Source organism: Misgurnus anguillicaudatus, chromosome 22 (genome assembly GCF_027580225.2).
Source record: "Misgurnus anguillicaudatus chromosome 22, ASM2758022v2, whole genome shotgun sequence".
NCBI classification, from domain to species: Eukaryota; Metazoa; Chordata; class Actinopteri; order Cypriniformes; family Cobitidae; genus Misgurnus; species Misgurnus anguillicaudatus.
The window spans coordinates 49,067,424-49,091,133 of record NC_073358.2 but is presented as its reverse complement, the minus strand read 5'-3'; the positions used below and the strand labels follow the sequence as shown (position 1 = coordinate 49,091,133).

At 36.8% G+C, this 23,710-nt stretch overlaps 2 protein-coding genes across 6 annotated transcripts; both read left to right on the top strand.

The window, feature by feature from the left end:
• Positions 1-103: 103 nt before the first annotated feature.
• On the top strand, positions 104-11,792 carry LOC129439647 (UDP-glucuronosyltransferase 2C1). Of its 4 annotated transcripts, XM_073860914.1 has the most exons (8): positions 104-943; positions 4,547-4,549; positions 7,685-8,308; positions 10,267-10,415; positions 10,597-10,728; positions 10,869-10,956; positions 11,046-11,265; positions 11,378-11,792. In XM_073860914.1, exons 1-8 carry the CDS (start codon positions 238-240, stop codon positions 11,658-11,660), a joined length of 2,205 nt encoding a protein of 734 aa, XP_073717015.1. In that variant the 5' UTR covers positions 104-237; the 3' UTR covers positions 11,661-11,792. The 4 variants fall into 4 exon arrangements, with proteins under 4 accessions (XP_073717015.1, XP_055054364.2, XP_073717014.1 ...); XM_073860911.1 differs by lacking the exons at positions 104-943; positions 4,547-4,549 and adding an exon at positions 2,741-2,872 and having other exon boundaries at positions 7,187-8,308; positions 11,378-11,790; XM_055198389.2 differs by lacking the exons at positions 4,547-4,549; positions 7,685-8,308; positions 10,267-10,415; ... (2 more) ...; positions 11,046-11,265; positions 11,378-11,792 and adding exons at positions 1,015-1,163; positions 1,295-1,426; positions 1,612-1,699; positions 1,781-2,000; positions 2,127-2,655 and having other exon boundaries at positions 111-943.
• A 3,766-nt stretch (positions 11,793-15,558) lies between these two features.
• Positions 15,559-22,507, top strand: LOC129439645 (UDP-glucuronosyltransferase 2C1-like). Of its 2 annotated transcripts, XM_073860909.1 has the most exons (7): positions 15,559-15,710; positions 18,630-19,759; positions 20,852-21,000; positions 21,274-21,405; positions 21,540-21,627; positions 21,715-21,934; positions 22,059-22,507. In XM_073860909.1, the coding sequence occupies exons 2-7, from the start codon at positions 19,051-19,053 to the stop codon at positions 22,339-22,341; spliced, it is 1,581 nt and encodes a 526-aa protein (XP_073717010.1). In that variant the 5' UTR covers positions 15,559-15,710; positions 18,630-19,050; the 3' UTR covers positions 22,342-22,507. The 2 variants fall into 2 exon arrangements, with proteins under 2 accessions (XP_073717010.1, XP_073717011.1); XM_073860910.1 differs by lacking the exon at positions 18,630-19,759 and having other exon boundaries at positions 15,686-15,710.
• Positions 22,508-23,710: the final 1,203 nt, after the last annotated feature.

Genomic DNA, 23,710 nt, shown 5'->3' with positions numbered 1-23,710 from the left:
TATTATTTTTGACAGTCTCAGTTTTTTCATACAGTACCTTATACATTTTAAAAAATCTGAAAATAGACACAATAAGCCCCTTAAAAACGCGTGAATAATGGAAAAACGAGACGGTCCCTAAAAGTTGAGCGCGAAGCGGAACAAACGCGGAAGTTTCGCGTTTTCTGAGGTAAAACGGATTGCTATTAAAAAGCTGCGAATAAGAAGTTGGATTTAGTTTCAGTTTCGTGAATCATCATGAGACTTGTAGCTTGTTTCCTCTCCTTGTTTATTTTGGGTCCCGCACAATGTGGTAATATTTTAGTGTGGTTTACTGAGGCAAGTCATTGGATAAATCTCAAAATTGTGTTGGATACGTTGATGGACAGAGGACACAACGTAACGGTGCTGATGCCCAGCGCTTCCCTTTTCATGGATGCCAAAGATTCGGATCGCTTCACCTGTCAGCACTTTAACGTGTCCGTGAGCGAGCAGGACATGCACGATCACATTGAAAACCTCATGCATTTTATGATGTACGAGATCGATCATTTAAACCTACTGCAGATTCACATTAAATTCTACCAAATTTTCTCCAAAGATCAAGATATTTGTCTTGTATACTGCGATGGTGTTTTGAAGTCTCCAGGGTTGATGGAGAAATTGCAGCATCAAAGGTTTGACGTCATGCTGGCCGACCCGATCTTCTCTTGCAGCGAGATTGTAGCTGAAGTACTGAACATTCCCTTGGTGTACACATTCAGATTCTCCGTCTTTAACACCGTAGAAAGGATGTGTGGTCAGATCCCAGCCCCACCATCATATGTACCCGGAGCAGTGAGTAAACTCACAGACAAGATGAGTTTTACGGAGCGAATTATGAATGTGCTCTTCTACCTTTCACAAGATGCTTTGGCCAGACTTCTGTGGAAAAAGTTTGACAACTACTACACTGAGTATTTAGGTGAGTTTAAAATGCACATTACTCATACATAATGAAAACGCTTGTGTAAAAGGTAGCAAACATTATTGCAGGACGACCCAGTTCCTATTGTGAGATGATGGGTAAAGCTGATATCTGGTTAATTAGAGCCTACTGGGACTTTGAGTATCCACGGCCATTCCTGCCCAACTTCAAATACGTTGGTGGGATTCACTGCACCCCTGCCAAACCGTTACCCAAGGTGCATCTGTCATTTAATATCCTGCTTATTTATTTTTTTCACGGATTTGTCAAAAAGGACACCAATGAATGAAACAAAATGTGTAGATTGGAAATGATGGTCTTTGTGTTTGTTCTTATTAATGTGCACAGGATATGGAGGAGTTTGTGGAGAGCTCAGGGGATGATGGGATAGTGGTGTTTTCTCTGGGGTCCATGGTAAATAACATGACCAAAGAGAGGAGCAACACGATCGCCTCTGCACTGGCACAGATACCTCAGAAGGTTTCTTACCATACACTGTTACTGTACACAAAATAATGGTTCCTAAAATTATCTGAGTAGTTTTTGTTACACTAATCATTCTTTTTTTAGTTGTACAGACTATACAATGGTACATAGTGTTACATAACGCATATGCAACATATGTTAAGAGAGTCAGGCAGTATGTTTTTTGGTAATGTTTGCAGGTCCTATGGAGATACACTGGAGAAAAGCCAGAAACTCTTGGTGCAAACACCAGAATCTATAAATGGATCCCTCAGAATGATCTATTGGGTTTGTTTTAGATCTCATGTGAGTATGTTCATTTTAAATAAGTAATAATATTTTATAACCTGAGTAACCTTCTTGGTTCAGGTCATCCTAAAACCAGAGGATTTATAACTCATGGAGGCACTAATGGTATATATGAAGCCATATATCACGGTGTACCGATGGTCGGCATCCCGTTGTTTCTTGATCAGCCTGATAACATGGTCCATATGAAAGCCAAAGGAGCGGCTGTTATCATGGACTTCAACAGTATGAAGACTGAAGATCTGGTGGATGGACTTAATGCAGTTATTAACAATCCTTTGTAAGTGAACTGTGGTATCATTGTACCACCATCAACCTTGGGTTTTCACAAGTAACCTGCAACCCATCTTAAAGACCAAATAACCTATAAAAATGTATAATAAATGTGTTTTTGTATTTCCCACAGGTATAAAGAGAATGCTATGCGGTTATCCAGGATTCATCATGACAGACCGATGAAGCCTCTGGATGAAGCAGTTTTCTGGATTGAGTTTGTCATGCGTAATAAAGGTGCTAAACATCTGCGTGTTGAGGCTCATAATCTTACCTGGTATCAGTACCACTGTCTGGATGTGTTTGCTTTTCTATTCACTATTGTGACTGCAGTCCTCTACATCTTCTTTAAAATCTGTAAGTGCCTTATAATACGTTACTGTTTTAGATCAAAGCAGAAAAGCAAGAGGGAGTGAAACAGATTTTAATAAAGATTCTTCTAAATCTTCTATATTCTTTGCACAAACACTATGTCTATATACACTAATACTAACAAATAATAATTAAAATGTTGATATCTTTTTAAAATTCAGATTTAAATATTTATTCTCCTACATCACAGGATTAAACCAGCAATTATGAGATGCATGGTTATCAATGCATTGTAATATTTACTATAAATATTTGCTGCACTAAAATATATAATGAATTGAGTGTGTATAGTATATAAAGTGTTATAAATAATAAAATCAAATATTTACTCACATGTAACGTCCATTACTGTTGATTCTCAGACCTCTACGACTTTTATTTTGAAACCAGTGTTTCCTGAGGGGTTACTGGTCACGCACTGAGGTCTTCCGAGTGTGAAGCTGTGATTTAGCGACTCAAACATCATACATCACTTTTAAACAGTCTGACGTTGAGAAATATTTGACTGTAAGTAGTTTAAACTTTGATTAAGTGTCGTTAGAGAGTTATTTAAAAGTTTTAAAATATGATTATATGTTGGAAATGCGGAGTGATGAGAAACGAAACTTTGAATCAATAAACGGCTCACTGAGGACACCTGCTGGTGAAATTAATGCGTGCAAAAGCTTAAACACATTCACTGTTGATATATATTACTCTGATTTTATATTTTATGTTATCTAAACAAGGACACGAGATGGGTGCATTCCAAACAATATAGTTTCTTTTGGAACAAAGGTTTGAATTATGAAGTATTTATGAATGTAATAATACACCCACCCACATATTACGAAACATCACGATGTGGCACGTTTGTTACGTTCTCAGAAGCATCGATTCAGAAGAGTCATAAATGTTTGAAGCTTTGCTGAATGATTTTCCAATCACTAAAAATGAGGAACATAATTGTTTTAGTTAAGAATAGACGGAATGGGTGATGGATCACAAGACAGAAAATGAGACACTGGACCACAAAACCAGTCATAAGTGACAAAGGTTTATTGTAGCAAAAGCCAAAAATACATTATATTGGTCAAAAAAATTATTTCATGCCAAAAATGATAAGGAGTATTCAGTAAAGATTGTGCTATGAAGATATTTTGTAACTTTACTAATGTAAATATATCAACACTTCTGTGAGTGGATGCAAATGACTTCATTTGGACAACTTTAAAGGTAGTTTTCTTAATATTTTGCCAAGTATTGTCCTGTCTATGGTGGTATATTCCGTAACCATACAATTAAATTTCAGACGTTATAGATTTTTCTACTCTGTGTACTTCGCGGTTTGTAAATAAGTGTGCGTGGTCAACGCGGCAATCCCGTTGAAGAAAAAATAGGAAATCTTCCACTTTAATAATAAAACCCAGTGACTCCAACTGTTAGGATCATCTTAAAACAGACTCCATGAGCATCACCTCATAGCACCTGTCATATTTATAATCTCCATATTTAAAGATCTCATATAGCCTACATGTATTTTCCTGTCAGGTTTGTGCATACTTGTTCGTTTTACATATTGCATATTTTTAATTTAGTGTATGAATAAATACAAAATACAATGCATACTTATCTTCAATAGCCTACAAAACAAATACCTCATTTTAAAACAAGATTCGATCTTTCAAGACATAATCATTTGTTTTCTGTAGTGCACTTTCACTTTAACACTAATTTGAACTTGCATTTAGTGAAAGTGCACCTATTTCATTGCTAAAACAATGTTATTTTGTGTATTTGGTATAATCCAATGTGTTCGTGTGGTTTGTGGTTAAAAACACATTGTTTTCCACATACTGTACATTTTTGTAGTTCAAGACATCCCTGCCTTCCTCAAACGCTCTGAGATTTTTTACAAAACTCATCGATTTGAAAAGCTCTGTGTCCCTAATTTGCTACCTAATCTGTACGTTGTGGTTGGTTGGGATTTCTAAGTGGGCTGTTGACACAAAATTTTCTCTAGGGCTGCGTTCAGTCCGGATGTGTCTCATAAGCCTTGAAAAGTGAAGCCTCTGGCTCTTTGATCGCCCCCCGGTGGCTGGCTGCAGTACAAGTCATAAACCCCACCCTCTCCATTGAAACGAATGGGACTCTGCTCTAAATAAAAAAATGATTTACACTTTCAATAAAAGTTTCCGAAAGATGGTTTTGGTCCTTTCAAGTAGTTGTTATCACACTGATATATGTTCAAGTGTTCATTATTGTGGTAAGTTCCATTTTAGCTAGTAATTCAATGCTATAGAAACGGGGCGTGTCGTTATGATTGGCGTAGTTGAATTGGTCGCGTGAGCGTTTGGGCGGAAGTTTGATAACGCGGCTCCGCCTCTGGCTCCACGGACGATTCCTTCTGCGCATGCCTTGGCTCCAAACTGACGTTTTTACGTAACATGGCGGCGACCGTGGTCGGACATTTTTGGCTTCAATTCATTACAATGGTGGGAGGCGACGTCGTGTCGTCCATCTTTTTTTACAAAACAGAAAACGGTGATGCGTTGAACACTCTGTTGTGATGACGCAAGAGTTGCAACTACGGTAGCTGAGAGGCCATTATTTGTGTTCTTTTTTAAATGTTTCTGAAGCCTGATGAAATCGTTATAAATGTGTGTTTAATACTGTAAAATACCCTCGATGTTACAGTCACTGACCTTTCCGTCCAGAATGAAAGACAACTTTCCAACTTGAACCCATTGAACGAGCCGTCTCTTTAGTATCGCGTGGTTTATATACATCTTGCTGCTGATTGGGCCGACATTTCAGACACACCCACCAAACAAGAGAAAACGCATCTAAAACCTGTTGCATAACGTTTCCTGTACATACCAGAAGCGTGCCTGACGCAGCGCTAATGCGCTGCTGTTGCTATAGGTGACATATATTTTGCCTGGAAACGCTTCCAAGACGCTTGCATGTGGCGTGAAAAATAGGCATCGGTCCTATTCCTAGCATGCACGCGTTTTCGGCGCGCCTCGAGCTGCGCCTGAGACGTGCGTGTCATGCAGGCGGTGTGAACTGTCAAACCTGCTAACATGAGAGCCTAAATAAAAACGGACACGCCACGCAGCCGGTGTAAATCGGCCCTAAGTATTTTACACACTTTATTTAATACTTTGTAGAAAAGCGTTTGTTGGTGATTACAGCTTCTAGACGCCTCTTGTATGGAGAGACCAGTCCTCTGCATTGCTCAAGAGTGATTCTGGCCCATTCTTCCACACAAATGGTCTTTAAATCTTAAATGTTCCTTGGGCCTCTTTTATGAACTTTGATCTTCAGTTCTCTCACTGGGCCATTCAAGCAACTTGATTTTCTTTCTTTGAAACCACTTCATAGTTTCCTTGGCCTTGTGCTTGGGATCATTGTCTTGCTAAATGTCCACCCTCTTTTCATTTTCAGCTTTCTGGTAGACGGCAGCAGATTTTATCCAGAATGTCAGCGTACATTTCTCCATTCATCTTGCCTTTAATAATATGAAGTCTGCCAGTTCCCCGTTGTTGAAAAGCAGCCCCAAACCATGATGCTTCCACCCCCAAACTTAACTGTTGGTTTGGTGTTCTTGGTGTGCTGGACAGTGCCATTTCTTCTCCAAACATGGTGTGTAGAATGACTGCCAAAAAGTTAATTTTGCTTTCATCTGACCATACTATAGTCTCCCAATAATCCACAGGCTTGCTTCTCCAACTGTTCTTTCGCAAACTTTATCCGAGCCTCAACATCCTTTTTGTTCAGCAATGGAGTCATGCGTGGTGAGCGTGCATGCATGCCATGGCGGTTCAGTGTATTGCTTACAGTTTTCTTTGAAACAACAGTACCTGCTCTGATGCAAGGTCTTCCCGAAGTTCTGCCCGAGTGGTTTTTGGCTCTTGGAGAACTCGCCTGATTATTATTTGGACTCCTTGGACAGGGATCTTATGTGGAGCACCTGATCATAGCCGGTTTATGGTGAAGTAAGGCTCATTCCATTTCTGGATAATGGCCCCCACAGTGCTCACAGGAACATGTAGCATTCTGGAAATGCACCTATAACCATTCCCATCATAATGCTTTTACAACGATAAGATTACGAAGATCCTGTTCTTTGCTTTTACCCATCATGAAGTCTTTCCTGTCTCCTGAGTAATGAGAAGCCTTTATTGGCCATCAAATAGGGGGCAGGATTTCTCTATCAATACTGACAGTTTGCAGGTGATCTCCTGGCTTTCTTCTATTCATTTTGCATCTTGTTCTCTTCATGTGTTCAATACTTATTGCCTTTGTCATTTTACTTTATTTATTTTGACTCAACTTGTATACTTAAATGTTCTGATTTCTTTGTATGAATTCAGCATTTGTCTTGATGGCTACATCTGGTGGAATTTTTGTGTCAATAGCCCACTTAGAAATCCCCTAACTGATAAAAATGTTGGAAGTCTAAATTCTTATTTTCCCCACTGTCTACCTGGAAATAAAAAGACTCATTGCATGAAATTGATTCAACAAACCCAACATCAATGGAAAGCTTATTTATTCAGCTTTCAGATAATGTATGAATCTTAGTTTAAAAAAATTACCCATATGACTCGTTTTGTGGTTCATGGTCACAAATGTTGTTATGGCCTGTAACGTCATGTTATCCATGTTATTAAAATAATGAAAAATATAATCATTTGAAAAATGCAGAAAATAAAAGACTTGTACCTGCAATTATTTAAGTACCCATATGTACATGTAATATGAAATAATTAGTGATACTAAATTGATGTATCTTCTAATTTATATTTTTCTTATTTTCAATTTCTGTATTTTCAGCGCACAAAGAAAAGTTGGGCCTTTTGTACCTTGGGACTTTTAACACAGTGCAGTCACATTCTGCATGAGCAAGACAATAACATTTACACAACTTTCATCTTTGTACTTCTATGAGCAATTTGTGAATTTCTCATCGTATTACCACTTAGGACAAATCCCTTTATGTTGTTATATTTCTCATATATAAATAGATTTGGTGTTCATTATCCATCAAAAATTGACAAACGACACTGAATCTTTTTATTGTTCATATGAACTTTCTTTACCTTTTACCTAAACAATTTATTGGCTTACTGTATGAACGCCTTTGTCCTTGATAAGTTCATTTTCTAGGTTAATAATTATACATGATAGTATAAGATCGAGGAAGACTGAACGATCACACACGATCAAACACTGCTTCAATAGAAATCATGAGATTTGTAGCTTGTTTTCTTTCCTTGCTCATTGCTATCGGTCCAGCACAATGTGGGAATGTTTTAGTTTATCCAACTGAAGGCAGTCATTGGATTAATCTCAAGATTGTGTTGGAAACATTGGTGGACAGAGGACACAATGTGACCGTTCTGCTGCCAGATGCCGTGATGGTAATGAACGTCAAAGAGTCGGATCCCTTCAATCGTGTGGACTTTAATATGCCAATTTCTTCTAAGGAGATGTTTGCTTTCATTGAGGAAATGCTGCAGTTATCGATGTATGAGATTGAAAAATTAAACCCACTCCAGATTATAATAAAATTTTACCATCTTGGCTCCAAACATCTGGATATGGGTCTTTCGTACTGCGACGGCATTCTGAAATCTCCAGGGTTGTTGGATAAATTGCAACAGGGGAAGTTTGATGTTATTTTGTCCGACCCAATGTTCCCATGCAGTGATATATTGGCCGAAAAGTTAAACGTTCCCTTGGTGTTCACGTTTCGATTCTCCATCGCTAACGCTGCAGAGAGGTTGTGTGCTCAGATCCCAGCTCCACCATCATATGTACCAGGAACCATGAGTAAACTCACAGACAAGATGAGTTTTACAGAGCGAATCATGAGTCTGCTCTTCTACCTTTCACAAGATGCTTTTTCCAAAATTATGTGGAAAAAATTTGACAACTACTACACTGAATATTTAGGTGAGTTAAAAGAGTGATTATGGTTCAAAACTGGTTCAACTTCTTTAATTGTGGTTTAAAACAAGCAAAAATCAGTGCATATGTTGTAGCTAGCATGCTGGCTTTAGCTGGTTTTATCCATTAGGGATGATAGAAGCTTGGTCCCATTTGATTCATCAACTGATGCTATGTGTACCCTTTTTGTGACAGCAACAGGGTTGTAACTAGGGTTGGGTATCCTAAGAAATTTTCAGATTCCATTTCCAGTTCTCCCTAACGATTTCCAGGTCTCATTCCGATTCCATTATAATAGAAGAAATCTGAAAAATAATGCACAATACCTAAACAATTCCACAAAGCGTACCTCAGCAGCGCAAGTGTTTTGGTAAGCTGCGTTAATTTGGTTGTGTGACTGTAAACGGTGGCTCAACGTAATTAATATTCATGAGGCAAGACCTAAACTGACCCCTTCAAATGCTTTGCCCGTGCATCGCATCGGAACCACTTTTAGAACCGAAACTTAAGAACTCTGCGTGGTTCCGGTTCCATTTAAATAACAGAAATGGTTCTAAAAAAGAAACGGTTCTTTGTTCCCAACCCTAGCTGTAATGGTATACCGGTGTGGCGGCATACCACGATATTTACATGTGCTGTTATTGTACCGTGAACATTTGCTTATCCACGGTTTTGGCCAATAAAATTAAAATCGCCATGAAACGGAAGTAGCAATTGACCTATGGCTAAACCACGCCCCCTCCACTCACCTGGACAAGATTTTTGGAGACAGAAAGACTATATATCATCTCGAAGTCACCAAAAGGCCCTTAACTCTGCATTGGAGGGTTATATTAATAATTTTATGGTTGTGAAGGTCGATGACCAGCTTCAGCTACAGACAAAAAAATTACAGGTCACAGTGTAAACGCGATAAACCGCATCTCGTTGCCATCATGATCAAATTAAATATGTACAGGTCTAAGTTGCATACAGGACAAGCCTTTTTACCATCTTTACCAAGAGTACCTCACCGTTTGGTGCTACAGTATTTACATGAATCATTTAGCACAACATTGCTATTACAAATAACAATAACATCTGTTATCTCGGGTTATTTACAAATAATTACAGATAGTTAGTGAAGCTAAGTGACATGATGTACAACGCAGCAAGAAGCTAACGTTACATTAGAGATGTTAAAGATAACATTTCAAATACGTTGTTGAACAGATGTACATCCTTGTTTAATTTATCCACATTTAGTTGGTGTTGTGGTCTACCGCATAACTTAATCCAGAGGAGACACTTAATGTTATCTTAACGTTGAATGTGGCTTGGGAAAGGGTAAAAAAGACACAATTTCGCCAAGCCTTTCAGGTGTCGGATTTGCATATACCCCATGCACACCGTTTGACCATTTTAAATTTAAAATGACAATAAAAACATATAAAAACGAATGAAAACTGCAATGCATTTCATTGGACGAGAAAGCAGAGAATGTCTAAGTGTATTGGTTTAGCTTTGCGCACTGTTATTGGCTCAATGCGTTTGGGGCGTGGCTTAGCCATAGGTCAGTTGTCTTATTTTCCATGTGTTGACATAAATCCAAGCACAATCCACATGCCATCCATATGACTGGAAGTAAAGAGAGATTGTTTTGAGGAGGGGAGGAGATTAGCATTTTTCATGAAAGATTATGAAGGCACATTAATTTTTAATTAAATTGTTTTCTAAAAAGAATATCAAACCATAAAAATGTCATACGTTACAGAAACACACAAAAAGAGACATGTTTAATTTAAGACTTATGTTATATGCTATTAGAGTAACATAAGAGTTCAGACACATGCAGCAATTTTGTAAGGCCACTAAACACTAAAATTTTTAATAATCATTTTAAAATCTTGATGTGTTGATTTGTATTTAAATACCATGCAAAAACTTTTTTTTTTAAGTTAAGTTAGCCAGCACTTTTATTGCAGGACGACCCACTACCTATTGTGAGATGATGGGTAAAGCTGATATCTGGTTAATCAGAACCTACTGGGACTTTGAGTATCCAAAGCCATTCCTGCCCAATTTCAAATACATCGGAGGAAGTCACTGCACCCCTGCCAAACCGTTACCCAAGGTGCATTTTACTGTTAATAAGATCAGAAATGCTACTCAAAAGATTAGAGATACTTCATCTGAATTATTACTCCACATTTTATAATTATAGTAAGGAATCATACTGTTGTAACATACTTCAGGTTGTCCAGAAATATGCAGTCACATTTTTTCCTATAAATTGTGTTTTTGTGTTTCTGTAGGATATGGAGGAGTTTGTTGAGAGCTCAGGAGATGATGGGATAGTGGTGTTTTCTCTGGGGTCTATGGTAAAAAATATGACCAAAGAGAAGAGCAATACAATCGCTTCTGCACTGGCACAGATACCTCAGAAGGTCTTAACATTTTTACTGTTTGAGAGTTGGAATAGGGGAAAGTTTAATGTGAACAGATAGTAATTATCTCTTTTTTATTTATTATACACTGATCATCTCTGAATGAGTATACTTTATATAAATGTTTTTATTACTTACAGGTCTTATGGCGATACATGGGGGAGAAGCCCGATACTCTTGGACCAAACACCAGAATCTATGACTGGATCCCTCAAAATGATTTATTGGGTTTGTGTTGAAATTTTAACATAACATGACGTAAATCAATTTTGTTAAGATAAATAAATGAGTTTCTTACTATTTTTTTCTTGGTTCAGGTCATCCTAAAACCAGAGCATTTATAACTCATGGAGGCACTAATGGTATATATGAAGCCATATATCACGGTGTACCGATGGTCGGCATCCCATTGTTTGGTGACCAGCCTGATAACATGGTCCATATGAAAGCCAAGGGAGCGGCTGTTATCATGGACTTCAACAATATGAAGACTGAAGATATGGTGGATGGACTCAACGCTGTCATTACCGACACCTCGTGAGTCCATCTGTAGTTTAACAGATTAATCACACATTGTGATTTTTCTTTCGAAATATTTTTAGGTTTGTGATGCATTCTTACCACACAACATTTGTCTTATTTCCCACAGATATAAAGAGAATGCTATGCGGTTATCCAGGATTCATCATGACAGACCGATGAAGCCTCTGGATGAAGCAGTTTTCTGGATTGAGTTTGTCATGCGTAATAAAGGTGCTAAACATCTGCGTGTTGAGGCTCATAATCTTACCTGGTATCAGTATCACTGTCTGGATGTATTTGCTTTTCTATTCACTATTGTGACTGCAGTCCTCTACATCTTCTTTAAAATCTGTAAGTGTCTTATAATACGTTACTGTTTTAGATCAAAGCAGAAAAGTAAAAAGGAGTGAAGTAGACTTTTTTTTAAGTAGAAAAATGATTAAACATTTTCTGTATTCTTTCTTTGTAATAATTATTGTCAGATAAATATTTTTACATTTCCTGGAATTAATTAAAACACAACAACAAACAATGTAAAAACTTTGTCTCTTTATCTTGTCATTTGTAGCAAAAGCCAAAACAATGTTATTTTGTGTATTTGGTATAATACAATGTGTTGGCGTTGTTTGTGGTCAAAAACACATTATTTTCCACATACTGTACACGCTGTGACGCCCCTTACCATGTTTGAAAGATTTGGTCTCAATGCAATGCTAATAGGAGTTACAGGCTGTGAGTCCACCCCTACTCCTATTCTAACAACCCCCAACATCAATGGAAAGCTTATAAATTGACCATATGACTCGTTTTGTGGTTCATGGTCACAAATGTTGTTATGGCCTGTAACATCATGTTATCCATTTGAAAAATGCAGAAAATACTTTGGACACCAAATGTACCTGCAATTATATAATCACCTATATGTACATGTGATATAAAATAATTAGTGATAATAAATTGATGTATCTTTTCTTTAATATTTTTCTTATTTTCAATATTCTGTATTTTCAGCACACAAAGAAAAGTTGGGGCTTTTGTACCTTGGGACTTTTAACACAGTGCAGTCACATTCTGCATGGGCAGGACAATAACATTTACACAACTTTCATCTTTGTACTTCTATGAGCAATTTTTGATTTTCTCATCTTATTGCCACTTAGGACGAATCCCTTTATGTTGTTATATTCCTCATATATAAATAGATTTGGTGTTCACTATCCATCAAAAATTGACAAACAACACTTTCTCTACCTTTCACCTAAAAACTGCACGACGACAAAAGGTAAGACTTGTTTTTGCATTTAGCCCTGTTTTACTAAGGGTTTTATTTAGTGTTTTAGTCTTAGTTGGTTAGCTGGCTGGGTTAACTACGTGTGCTCTATCACATCATTAAAAGTCTTTATTGTGTTTAGTGTTTATTGTCGGCTGTCATGACAAGATTTGTGAAGGGATGTTATAGTATGTTTTGATATGATATTGTTTTAGTTTATCTGTAGTGATGTCATTAAAGCAGGAAGTAGAGGGCTGTAGTCCAAACCTGTAGTTGTTATCACGCTGATGTAAATTAAAGTGTTTGTTTTTAAAATAAGTTTGTTTTTAGTTAGTTATTTAATGCTATAAAATCAGTGGTGTCACGTCATGATTGACAGCTGTGATATACGCATTCTGCGAGGGCGGGGCCTTGATTATGAGGCTTTATTTCCTGCTCACTACTGTGCAGGACTGGCTCCGAAATCGCTACTGTTTACCAATGGAAGAGAGCGAACGGGCGTCGTCCATCATTTTTTACAGTCTATGGCTTAGACCAGGGCTAGTCAACTGCCGGCCCACGGGCCAAATGCGGCCCGCCAATCATCTTTATCCGGCCCGCAGGTCACCTTTGGCCCTTTCTCAATCGGAAGGCTGCAGCCTCTAGAGGTTGCATATGCAGACTGCATATGTCATCAAATTTAAGTTAACTGAGCATTACATTCACAAATCAATTCAATTCGAGATTTGGATGCACTAAAGAAAATAAACTTATGCGACTACACTGCATGTGACGCGCCGACTGGAAGTGATGTATTTTTAGTGTGTTCCAATCAAAACGGTGTGCAAAGTAAAAAATTATTAATAATTTTTTGTTTCACTTTATCAGTAACAATTGAATACTTTAAAAACGATTTATTACTGGTAAGTTAATTATTAACTATAAATATATTCGTAGATAAAAGTTTCTCTCGCAAGACAGATTTACTATTAAACTGCAATTTCATCACGACTGCCACTAGGGGGCGAACACCCGACAGCTATATCTGTATGTAACAATGGAAACGCTGTTTAGCCTTTATATCTATAAAATATTTAAAAAAAAGAAAACATGTAGTGCATTTTTAGTCATAGCAGAACACTGGCTATATGTTGTGAATACTTGGCATTTAACAATCAATGAAAGTTAAACAGTTAAATAAAATATGTTTAAGAGTGTTGATCTTTTATACTATTAACATTTGGCTTTTACATGATAAACTGCAATTGTTTTTAAATTAAAAGGCAACACACTGGATACAAGAAGTGTGCATTTTTTAAATGCATGTTTTTTCATGTTTTTTTTAAATATACTTAAACAAAAGTAACAAAAACAACAACAACAACAACAACAACACACACACACACACACACACACACACACACACACACACACACACACACACACACACCAAAAAATTTGACCCATAAAATTGATAGTGTTTGAGAGTTTGATTAGGGGAAAGTTTAATGAGAACAGATATCGCTTTGTTATTTATTATATACGGATCATCTGGGAATGAGTATACTTTAAATAAATGTTTTTATTTCTTACAGGTCTTATGGCGATACATGGGGGAGAAGCCTGATACTCTTGGACCAAACACCAGAATCTATGACTGGATCCCTCAAAATGATTTATTGGGTTTGTGTTAAAATTTTGACATAACATGACATTTTTGATTTTGTTAGCATGAATAAATTAGTTTTTTTTTTAAAGATTTTTCATGGTTCAGGTCATCCTAAAACCAGAGCATTTATAACTCATGGAGGCACTAATGGTATATATGAAGCCATATATCACGGTGTACCGATGGTCGGCATCCCGTTGGTTGGTGATCAGCCTGATAACATGGTCCATATGAAAGCCAAAGGAGCGGCAGTTATCATGGACTTCAACAATATAAAGACTGATGATCTGTTAGACGGACTCAACGCTGTCATTACGGACACCTCGTGAGTCCCTCTATACTTTTGGTTGACTGATTCATCGCACATCGTGTTTTTGCTTTCGAATTATTTTTATGTATGTGATGCGTTTTGCCACACAACATTACAACAACATTTGTCTTATTTCCCACAAATATAAAGAGAATGCTATGCGGTTATCCAGGATTCATCATGACAGACCGATGAAGCCTCTGGATGAAGCAGTTTTCTGGATTGAGTTTGTCATGCGTAATAAAGGTGCTAAACATCTGCGTGTTGAGGCTCATAATCTTACCTGGTATCAGTATCACTGTCTGGATGTGTTTGCTTTTTTATTCACTATTGTGACTGCAGTCCTCTACATCTTCTTTAAAATCTGTAAGTGCCTTATAATACGTTACTGTTTTAGAACAAATCAGAAAAGCAAGAGGGAGTGAAACAGATTTTAATGAAGATTCTTTTAAATCTATTATAATTCTTTGCAAAAACACTGTCTATTATACACTAATGCTAACAAATAATAATTAAAATGTTAATATTGTTTTCAAATTCAGATTTAAATATTTATTTTCCTACAGTAAAGGATAAAACCAGCGATTATGAGATGCATGGTTATCAATGCATGCATTTTGTTTGCATAAATTGTAATAATATTTCATATAAATATTTGCTAAATATATATATATATATATTGTTGCAGCTAAGTCTATACTTAAAGCAGCTGAGGGTTGCTGGACGGTGTATTTGTACGCGCTCACTTGGCTTAAGTTTAATGTCCTTAAATCAATGTCCACTCACCATTTGAATGCTCAGAGTATTCATTTTATTTAATGTGTTGCATTGTTGTAATAGCATGGCTTTGTGATACGGTCAAAAAACTGCATCAACACCTGTCACCTGAAGGAAGGTTCCTACCTATATTCACTGAATATAGAACAGTGACACCTAGTGGACACCTTAACAAGACAAATGGCTCTTACATATATATATAAAAGTATATATATATCTTAGTATATTAGTATATATATATATAGTATAAGTATATAAAGTCTTAAGAATAATAAAATAAACTTTACACATATTTAGAAGTCTATTACTGTTTTTTCTCAGACCTCTACGACTTTTATTTTGAAATCAGTTTTACCTGAAGGGTACTGGTCGCGCACGGCGGCCTTCGTGTGAAGCTGTGATTTAGCGACTCAAACATCACTTTATAACAGTCTGCAGTTGAGAAATATTTGACTGTAAGTAGTTTAAACTTTGATTGAGTGTCGTTAGAGAGTTATTTAAGAGTTTTAAAATATGATTACTTGTTGGAAATGCGGAGTGATGAGAGGATGAGAAACGAAACTTTGAATCAATAAACGGCTCACTGAGGACACCTGCAGATGAAATAAATGCGTGCACAAGCTTAAAACGCATTTAACGTTAATATATTGTTTGTTTTAGCAAAATAAAATGTAATATTTTAAACCGGATTTGATTACTCCGATTTTATATCTGAACAAGGACACGAGATGGGTGCATTCCAAACAGTATAACGTTAAGTTTGTTTGGGAAAAGATGTTTGAATTATAAAGTATTTATGAGTGTAATATGTATATATATATATATATATATATATATATTACCATCTTTCTATTCATTTTTTATATTCATTTTTTATATTCCTTTTTTTATGAGTGTAACAACACACCCATAGATATGTATAAAGGCTAGATGGCTTACCGGCGCTGAGAGCCAATGGGACCCGACGACGTCACACGGCGGCCATCTTAGGACAGGACCGCTCGTCCAGTTATAACATTAAAGTCTATTGTGCATGTAGTGCTGAAATAACTATATTTTGCTCAATTTTCAACCGATTTTCAAACGGTTTGGTTTGTTATAAACGTCAAAGATGTACCTATGACACTGCATACCTATACTAAAATTTTTTTAAAAAAAATCATGAAACATGTTAAAGCATCCAGAATTATAGCCACGTTAATAATGTTTGTAAAAAACCAAACCGTTTGAAAATCGGTAGAAAATTGAGCAAGTTATGGTCATTTAAAAGTACCTGCACCATTAAACTCAATGCTACGAGTGAGCGAGCGCCCTGTCGTAAGATGGCCGCCAGGTGATGCCGTTAGGGACTCCGCCTTGAGCCATCTAGCCTTTATACATATCTATGAACACACCCACTCACATATTATGACGCATCATTTGCTTAAGTCACGTGCTCGGAAGTATCGATTTACAACAGAGGAGTCATAAATGTTTGAAGCGTTGCTGAATGATTTCAACTTTCAAACTTAATTGTTTTAGTTAAGGATCACGGAATATACTGTGCTAAAATGACCTCTAGCAATGCAAACATATGGGTGATGGATTACAAGACAGAAAATGAGACCCTGGAGTCTGGACCACTTTGTCATAAGTGACAAAGGTGTATTTGTAGCAAAAGCCAAAAATACATTATATGGGTCAAAATTATAAATTTTTCTTTCATGCCAAAAATTATAAGTATATTAAGTAAAGGTCATGTAGAGATATTTTGTAACTTTCCTGCTGTAAATATATACATAATTTATATAATGCATAATTTATATATACAATGCAGTGGATGCAGCTGCAAATGACTTTATTTGGACCATCTTTAAATTTAGTTTTCTTATATTCCTTTTTGTCAGACGTAGCAGTTTTTTTCTACTCTGTGTACTTCGCGGTTTGTAAATAAGTGTGCGTGGTCAACGCGGCAATCCCGTTGAACAAAACATGAAATAATCCACTAATAACAAATAAACGAGGAATTTCTGTAATTTCATAATAAACCCCTGTGAGTCCACCGCCTCTCTCTCTCTCTCTCTCTCTCTCTCTCTCTCTCTCTCTCTTTGTATATTCCTAAAACAATGTAAACATAAAGCTGAAAAGCATATACGGTAAAATAAAATGACTTATTGCGTGAAATGTATTTTTGGTCATACCGCCCACACCTATTGACCCATATGACTCGTTTTGTGGTTCATGGTCACAAATGTTGTTATGGCCTGTAACGTCATGTTATCCATGTTATTAAAATAATGAAAAATATAATCATTTGAAAAATGCAGAAAATAAAAGACTTTGGACATCAAATGTACCTGCAATTATATAATCACCCATATGTACATGTAATATAGGGGATGCTCCGATCAGGATTTTTGCAGGCCGATACCGATCACCGATTTGTTGTTTTCGTGATCGGCCGATACCAATGCCGATTTTTCAAGCTGATATGCAAGCTCTTTGATGACTGTAACTTTTAACATTTTTTCTAGATAAAGTAAAAACCTTTGTTATATTACTTGCAGTAATTAGGTATATTATTGTTTTAATAGAGAATCAAATAAATTAGCACAACAAATATTTCTTCTGCAAAGAGAAATTTAATATCCCTTTAAAAAGGCTTATGTCTGTAAAAACTAATGAAAATAAAACAGTTAACAGTCTTTACTGTATGAATTAAATATACACGCATTCGTATGAAGTACAACAGTTCTTTAGTGAAGAGCAGAGAGTGATTTTATTGAGAGATGAATTAGGTAACTGTAGCTTTAAGGCTTGACAGAGATCGCTCTGTTCACGTGCACTGATGACAGGCTGCTGTGTGTGCGCTCGGCGGGTGTATGCAGACGAGAGCAGCTGTGAGGAAAATTAAAGTTTAAACGGTCAAAACTTTAAAACGCATGCAAATAATAAACTTTTGACATGAGGATGCAATTGTCCGCGATAGATATGTGTTGTATACGCTGTTTGATGGGGATGTGAAGACGGGTCGCGATGTTAGGACCGGACCGCGTCCTCACAGAAAATACACATATCTCTGTAAAGGCAAAGAGAGAAATGCAAATCTACACGTCGCTCATCAGCCACGGGTTATAAAAATGCTCTCACTGCGTAAAAATGGTCTCTACGTGCAGCCGCATTGAGGAGCCATATCATGACAGACAAAAGTAAACAGAAAGATCGGTTCACGAGATCGGCAAATTTAACGAGGACCGATCGAGTCATTTAATGCCGTTATCGGCCGATACCGATCTGCGCCCGATCGATCGGAGCATCCCTAATAATTAGTGATAATAAATTGATGTATCTTTTGATTTATATTTTTCTTACGTTAATTTTTTTGTTTTTTTCAGCACACAAAGAAAAGTTGGGACTTTTGTACCTTGGGACTTTTAACACAGTTCAGTCACATTCTGCATGAGCAGGACAATAACATTTACACAACTTTCATCTTTGTACTTCTATAAGCAATTTTTAAATTTCTCATCATATTACCACTTAGGACAAATCCCTTTATGTTGTTATATTCCTCATATACAAATAGATTTGATGTTCACTATCCATAAGAAATTGACAAACGACACTGAATCTTTTTATAGTTCACATGAACTTTCTCTACCTTTCACCTAAACAGTTTATTGCTTTACTGTATGAACACCACCACGTCTTTGCCCTTGATAAGTTTTTAGTGTAGGCTAATAATTATACAAGATAGTATAAGATCGAGGAAGACTGAACGATCACACACGATCAATCACTGCTTCAATAGAAATCATGAGATTTGTAGCTTGTTTTCTTTCCTTGCTCATTGCTATCGGTCCAGCACAATGTGGGAATGTTTTAGTTTATCCAACTGAAGGCAGTCATTGGATTAATCTCAAGATTGTGTTGGAAACATTGGTGGACAGAGGACACAATGTGACCGTTCTGCTGCCAGATGCCGTGATGGTAATGAACGTCAAAGAGTCGGATCCCTTCAATCGTGTGGACTTTAATATGTCCATGTCTTCTAAGGAGATGTTTGACTTCCTTGAGGAAATGCTGCAGTTCTCGATGTATGAGATTGAAAAATTAAACACACTCCAGATTATAACAAAATTTTACCAGCTTGCCTCCAAAAGTCTGGATATGGGTCTTTCGTACTGCGACGGCATTCTGAAATCTCCAGGGTTGTTGGATAAATTGCAACAGGGAAAGTTTGATGTTATTTTGTCCGACCCAATCTACCCATGCAGCGATATATTGGCCGAAAAGTTCAACATTCCCTTGGTGTACACGTTTCGATTCTCCATCGCTAACGTTGCAGAGAGGTTGTGTGGTCAGATCCCAGCTCCACCATCATATGTACCAGGAACCATGAGTAAACTCACAGACAAGATGAGTTTTACAGAGCGAATCGCGAGTCTGCTCTTCTACCTTTCACAAGATGCTTTCGCCAAAATTATGTGGAAAACGTTTGACAACTACTACACTGAATATTTAGGTGAGTTTAAAATTTGTGTTTATGGTTCAACTTCTTAAATTGTGGTTTAAAACAAGCAAACATCAGTGCATATGTTATAGCATGCTGGCTTTAGGTGGCTAGCTCGGCGAGACTGGAATCTTGCAGGCTAGATAAAACTGGCTTACGCTGATTTTATCCAATAGGGATGATAGAAGCTTGGTCCCAATGCATTCGTTAACTTATGCTATGCCCTTAGTGTGTGACAGCAACAGGTTTGTAACTAGGGTTGGATATTGTAAGATAATTTCAGATTTCAGTCACTATAACATTTATTCTTGTTGAAGTAGTCCTCGTAAGGTTTACTACCTAGTGAAGTGAACATGTTAGGAGCAGTAGTTTAAAAACACTGCATGATTTGAGATTTATGCTGTGCTGGAGCAAGTATTTGTACAGCCAGGGCATCGGAACCACTTTTAGAACCAAAGCTAAAGAATTCCATGTGATTCTGTTTCCATTTATAAAACAGAACCGGTTCTTTGTTCCCAACCCTAGTTGTAACGGTATACTGGTCTGGCGGTATGACACAATATTGACATGTATGGTTGTCGTACCGTGAACATTTGCTTGTCCACGGTTTTGGCCAATAAAATTAAAGTTGCCATGAAATGGAAGTAGCGATTGTATTATTTTCCATGTGCTGACCGATGGGCAACCTTCCGATCTCTCTGCTGAAGCCAAAACAGAACTACAATTCATCGACTGGCCGTTTGAGGATGGCTTCAAGAGGAGTCAATTCCCATAAACCGCCATGTTTAAATGGCCAACTTCACAGTAAAAAATAATATGTTCACAGTCTGGTTTACAGCTATCGTGAAACCAATCGTGATATTTTCTAAAACGATTATCATACCATAAAAATCTCATACTGTTACAACCTTAGAAACAAACAAAAAGATACATGTTTAATTTGAGACTTATGTCATATGCTTTTGAAGTAACATAAGAGTTCAGACACATGCATCATAAAGCAAATTTCTAATGCCATTTAAGTTAAAAATAATCATTTGTAAATGTGTCTTTAAAAACCATCCCAAAACTTCGGGTTAAGTTAGCAAGCACTTTTTATTGCAGGACGACCCAGTTCCTATTGTGAGATGATGGGTAAAGCTGATATCTGGTTAATCAGAACCTACTGGGACTTTGAGTATCCACGGCCATTCCTGCCCAACTTCAAATACATCGGAGGGATTCACTGCACCCCTGCCAAACCGTTACCCAAGGTGCATTTTACTGTACTTTACTGTTAATAAGATCAGAGATGCTACTCAAAAGATTAGAGATACTTCATCTGAATTATTACTTAACATGAGAACAACATGAGGATAAGTTAGCCCATTATAAGTCTTTTTGGAAAAGTTTTAGATAATTTGTATTTGGGACAACAGACATTTCTCATGGAAAGTGCAATGAATCATACTGATGTAACATACTTCAGGTTGTCAAGAAATATGCAGTCACATTATTCCCTATAAATTGTGTTTTTTTGTGTCTAGGATATGGAGGAGTTTGTGGAGAGCTCAGGAGATGATGGGATAGTTGTGTTTTCTCTGGGGTCTATGGTAAAAAATATGACCAAAGAGAAGAGCAATACAATCGCTTCTGCACTGGCACAAATACCTCAGAAGGTTTATTAACATTTTAACATACAATGAAAGATGATATACGTGTGAACAGATAGTAATTCTTCCTTTTGTTATTAATTATACACTGATCATCTGTGAATGAGTATACTTTATGTAAATGTTGTTATTACTTACAGGTCTTATGGCGATACATGGGGGAGAAGCCTGATACTCTTGGACCAAACACCAGAATCTATGACTGGATCCCTCAAAATGATTTATTGGGTTTGTGTTAAAATTTTAACATAACATGACGTAAATCGATTTTATAAGCATGAATAAATTAGTTTCTTAAGATTTTTCATGGTTTAGGTCATCCTAAAACCAGAGCATTTATAACTCATGGAGGCACTAATGGTATATATGAAGCCATATATCACGGTGTACCGATGGTCGGCATCCCGTTGTTTGGTGATCAGCCTGATAACATGGCCCATATGAAAGCCAAAGGAGCAGCTGTTATCATTGACTTCTACAGTATGAAGACTGAAGATCTGTTAGACGGACTCAACGCTGTCATTACGGACACCTCGTGAGTCCCTCTGTACTTTTGGTTGACTGATTCATCGCACATCGTGATTTCGCTTTCAAAATATTTTTACGTATGTGATGCGTTTTACAGCACAACATTACAACATTTGTCTTGTTTCCCACAGATATAAAGAGAATGCAATGCGGTTATCCAGGATTCATCATGACAGACCGATGAAGCCTCTGGATGAAGCAGTTTTCTGGATTGAGTTTGTCATGCGTAATAAAGGTGCTAAACATCTGCGTGTTGAGGCTCATAATCTTACCTGGTATCAGTACCACTGTCTGGATGTGTTTGCTTTTCTATTCACTATTGTGACTGTAGTCCTCTACATCTTCTTTAAAATCTGTAAGTGCCTTATAATACGTTACTGTTTTAGATCAAAGCAGAAAAGTAAAAAGGAGTGAAGTAGACTTTGAAAAATTATTAAACATTTTCTATATTCTTTCTTTGTAATAATCATTGTCACATAAATATTTTCACATTTCCTGGAATGAATTAAAACACAACAACAAACAATGTTAAAACTTTATCTCTTTTTGAAATTCAAATAAAAAATCTGTTTCTACAGGAGAGGATTTGTCTATTAGTACTTTGCAAAGTATAATTTGTTTGGAGGGATTCGGTTCAATAATAAGTATCTCTATCTTATTGGAGTTTAGCATAAGGAAGTTATTTGCCATCCAGTCACTAATATCGCTAATACAGTCTGTTAGCTTAGAAAACTGGTGGGTTTCGCTAGGATGTGATGAGATGTAAAGCTGGGTATCATCTGTATAGCAATGAAAACTTATGTTTCCTGATAATGTCTTCTAGAGGTAACATATATAACAAGAACAGGAGAGGGCCTAGAACTGATCCCTGAGGTACGCCGTATTTAACCAGGGAGTGATATCATTCTTCCTCATTTTAACTTCAAAGAACTTTATTTATCTGTTAGGAACTTCATGTGTGTTGAGCATCAGTGCATGTACAGTACCACAAACTCAGCATAATCCAACACACACACACAGTTCCATATGGGCAAACAGTAAATAGTTACCAATAAATAGTAACATAAATAGTAACAAAAGATTGTAAAATACAGTAAATAAATACATGATAAATAAGCATTAGGCATTAAAAACAGTGGTAAAAAATAAAAGAAAAAGCTAAAATATGGAATGTATTAATCATCATTCATTTATATTTCTGATAGATGTAGGCACAAAACTTGCCATGGCTTGGTCCTGCATATAAGTGATGTATATCTCTGGCCTGAAGGTAAAAGACAGTCGTGACTATGCAGTGTATGAGTAGCATCTAAGGCTATTTGTGTAATTTTTACTTTTGCCCTCCTATAATAAATACCAAGGAGTGGTTCCTGCACCGGTCTGAATTTTACTGCTTATTGTTATAACTCTGTTTAGTGTGTTACAATGAATGTTAGATAGTGATCCAAACCAAGCTGATATGTTTAAAGTTATTATAAACTCAATAAAACATTTGTAAAAGCTATCAACACTGACTGATGAACCTGAAGTTTATGTAGCTTCCTCGCTGCTGACACTTAGAGAAAATATTCTCACTGTCTTCAGTTGGAATGTAAGTTTATGATCAAGTATTGTCCCAAGGTATTCATTTGATTCAACCCGGTGTCCTGCAGAGTTTAGCTCCAACTTGCCTCAGCACACATGCCTAAAAGTTTCTAGTATGCCTAATAAGACCTTAATTGGCTGCTTCAGGTGTGTTTAATTATTGGAGCTAAACTATGCAAGACACCGCCCCTCCAGGACA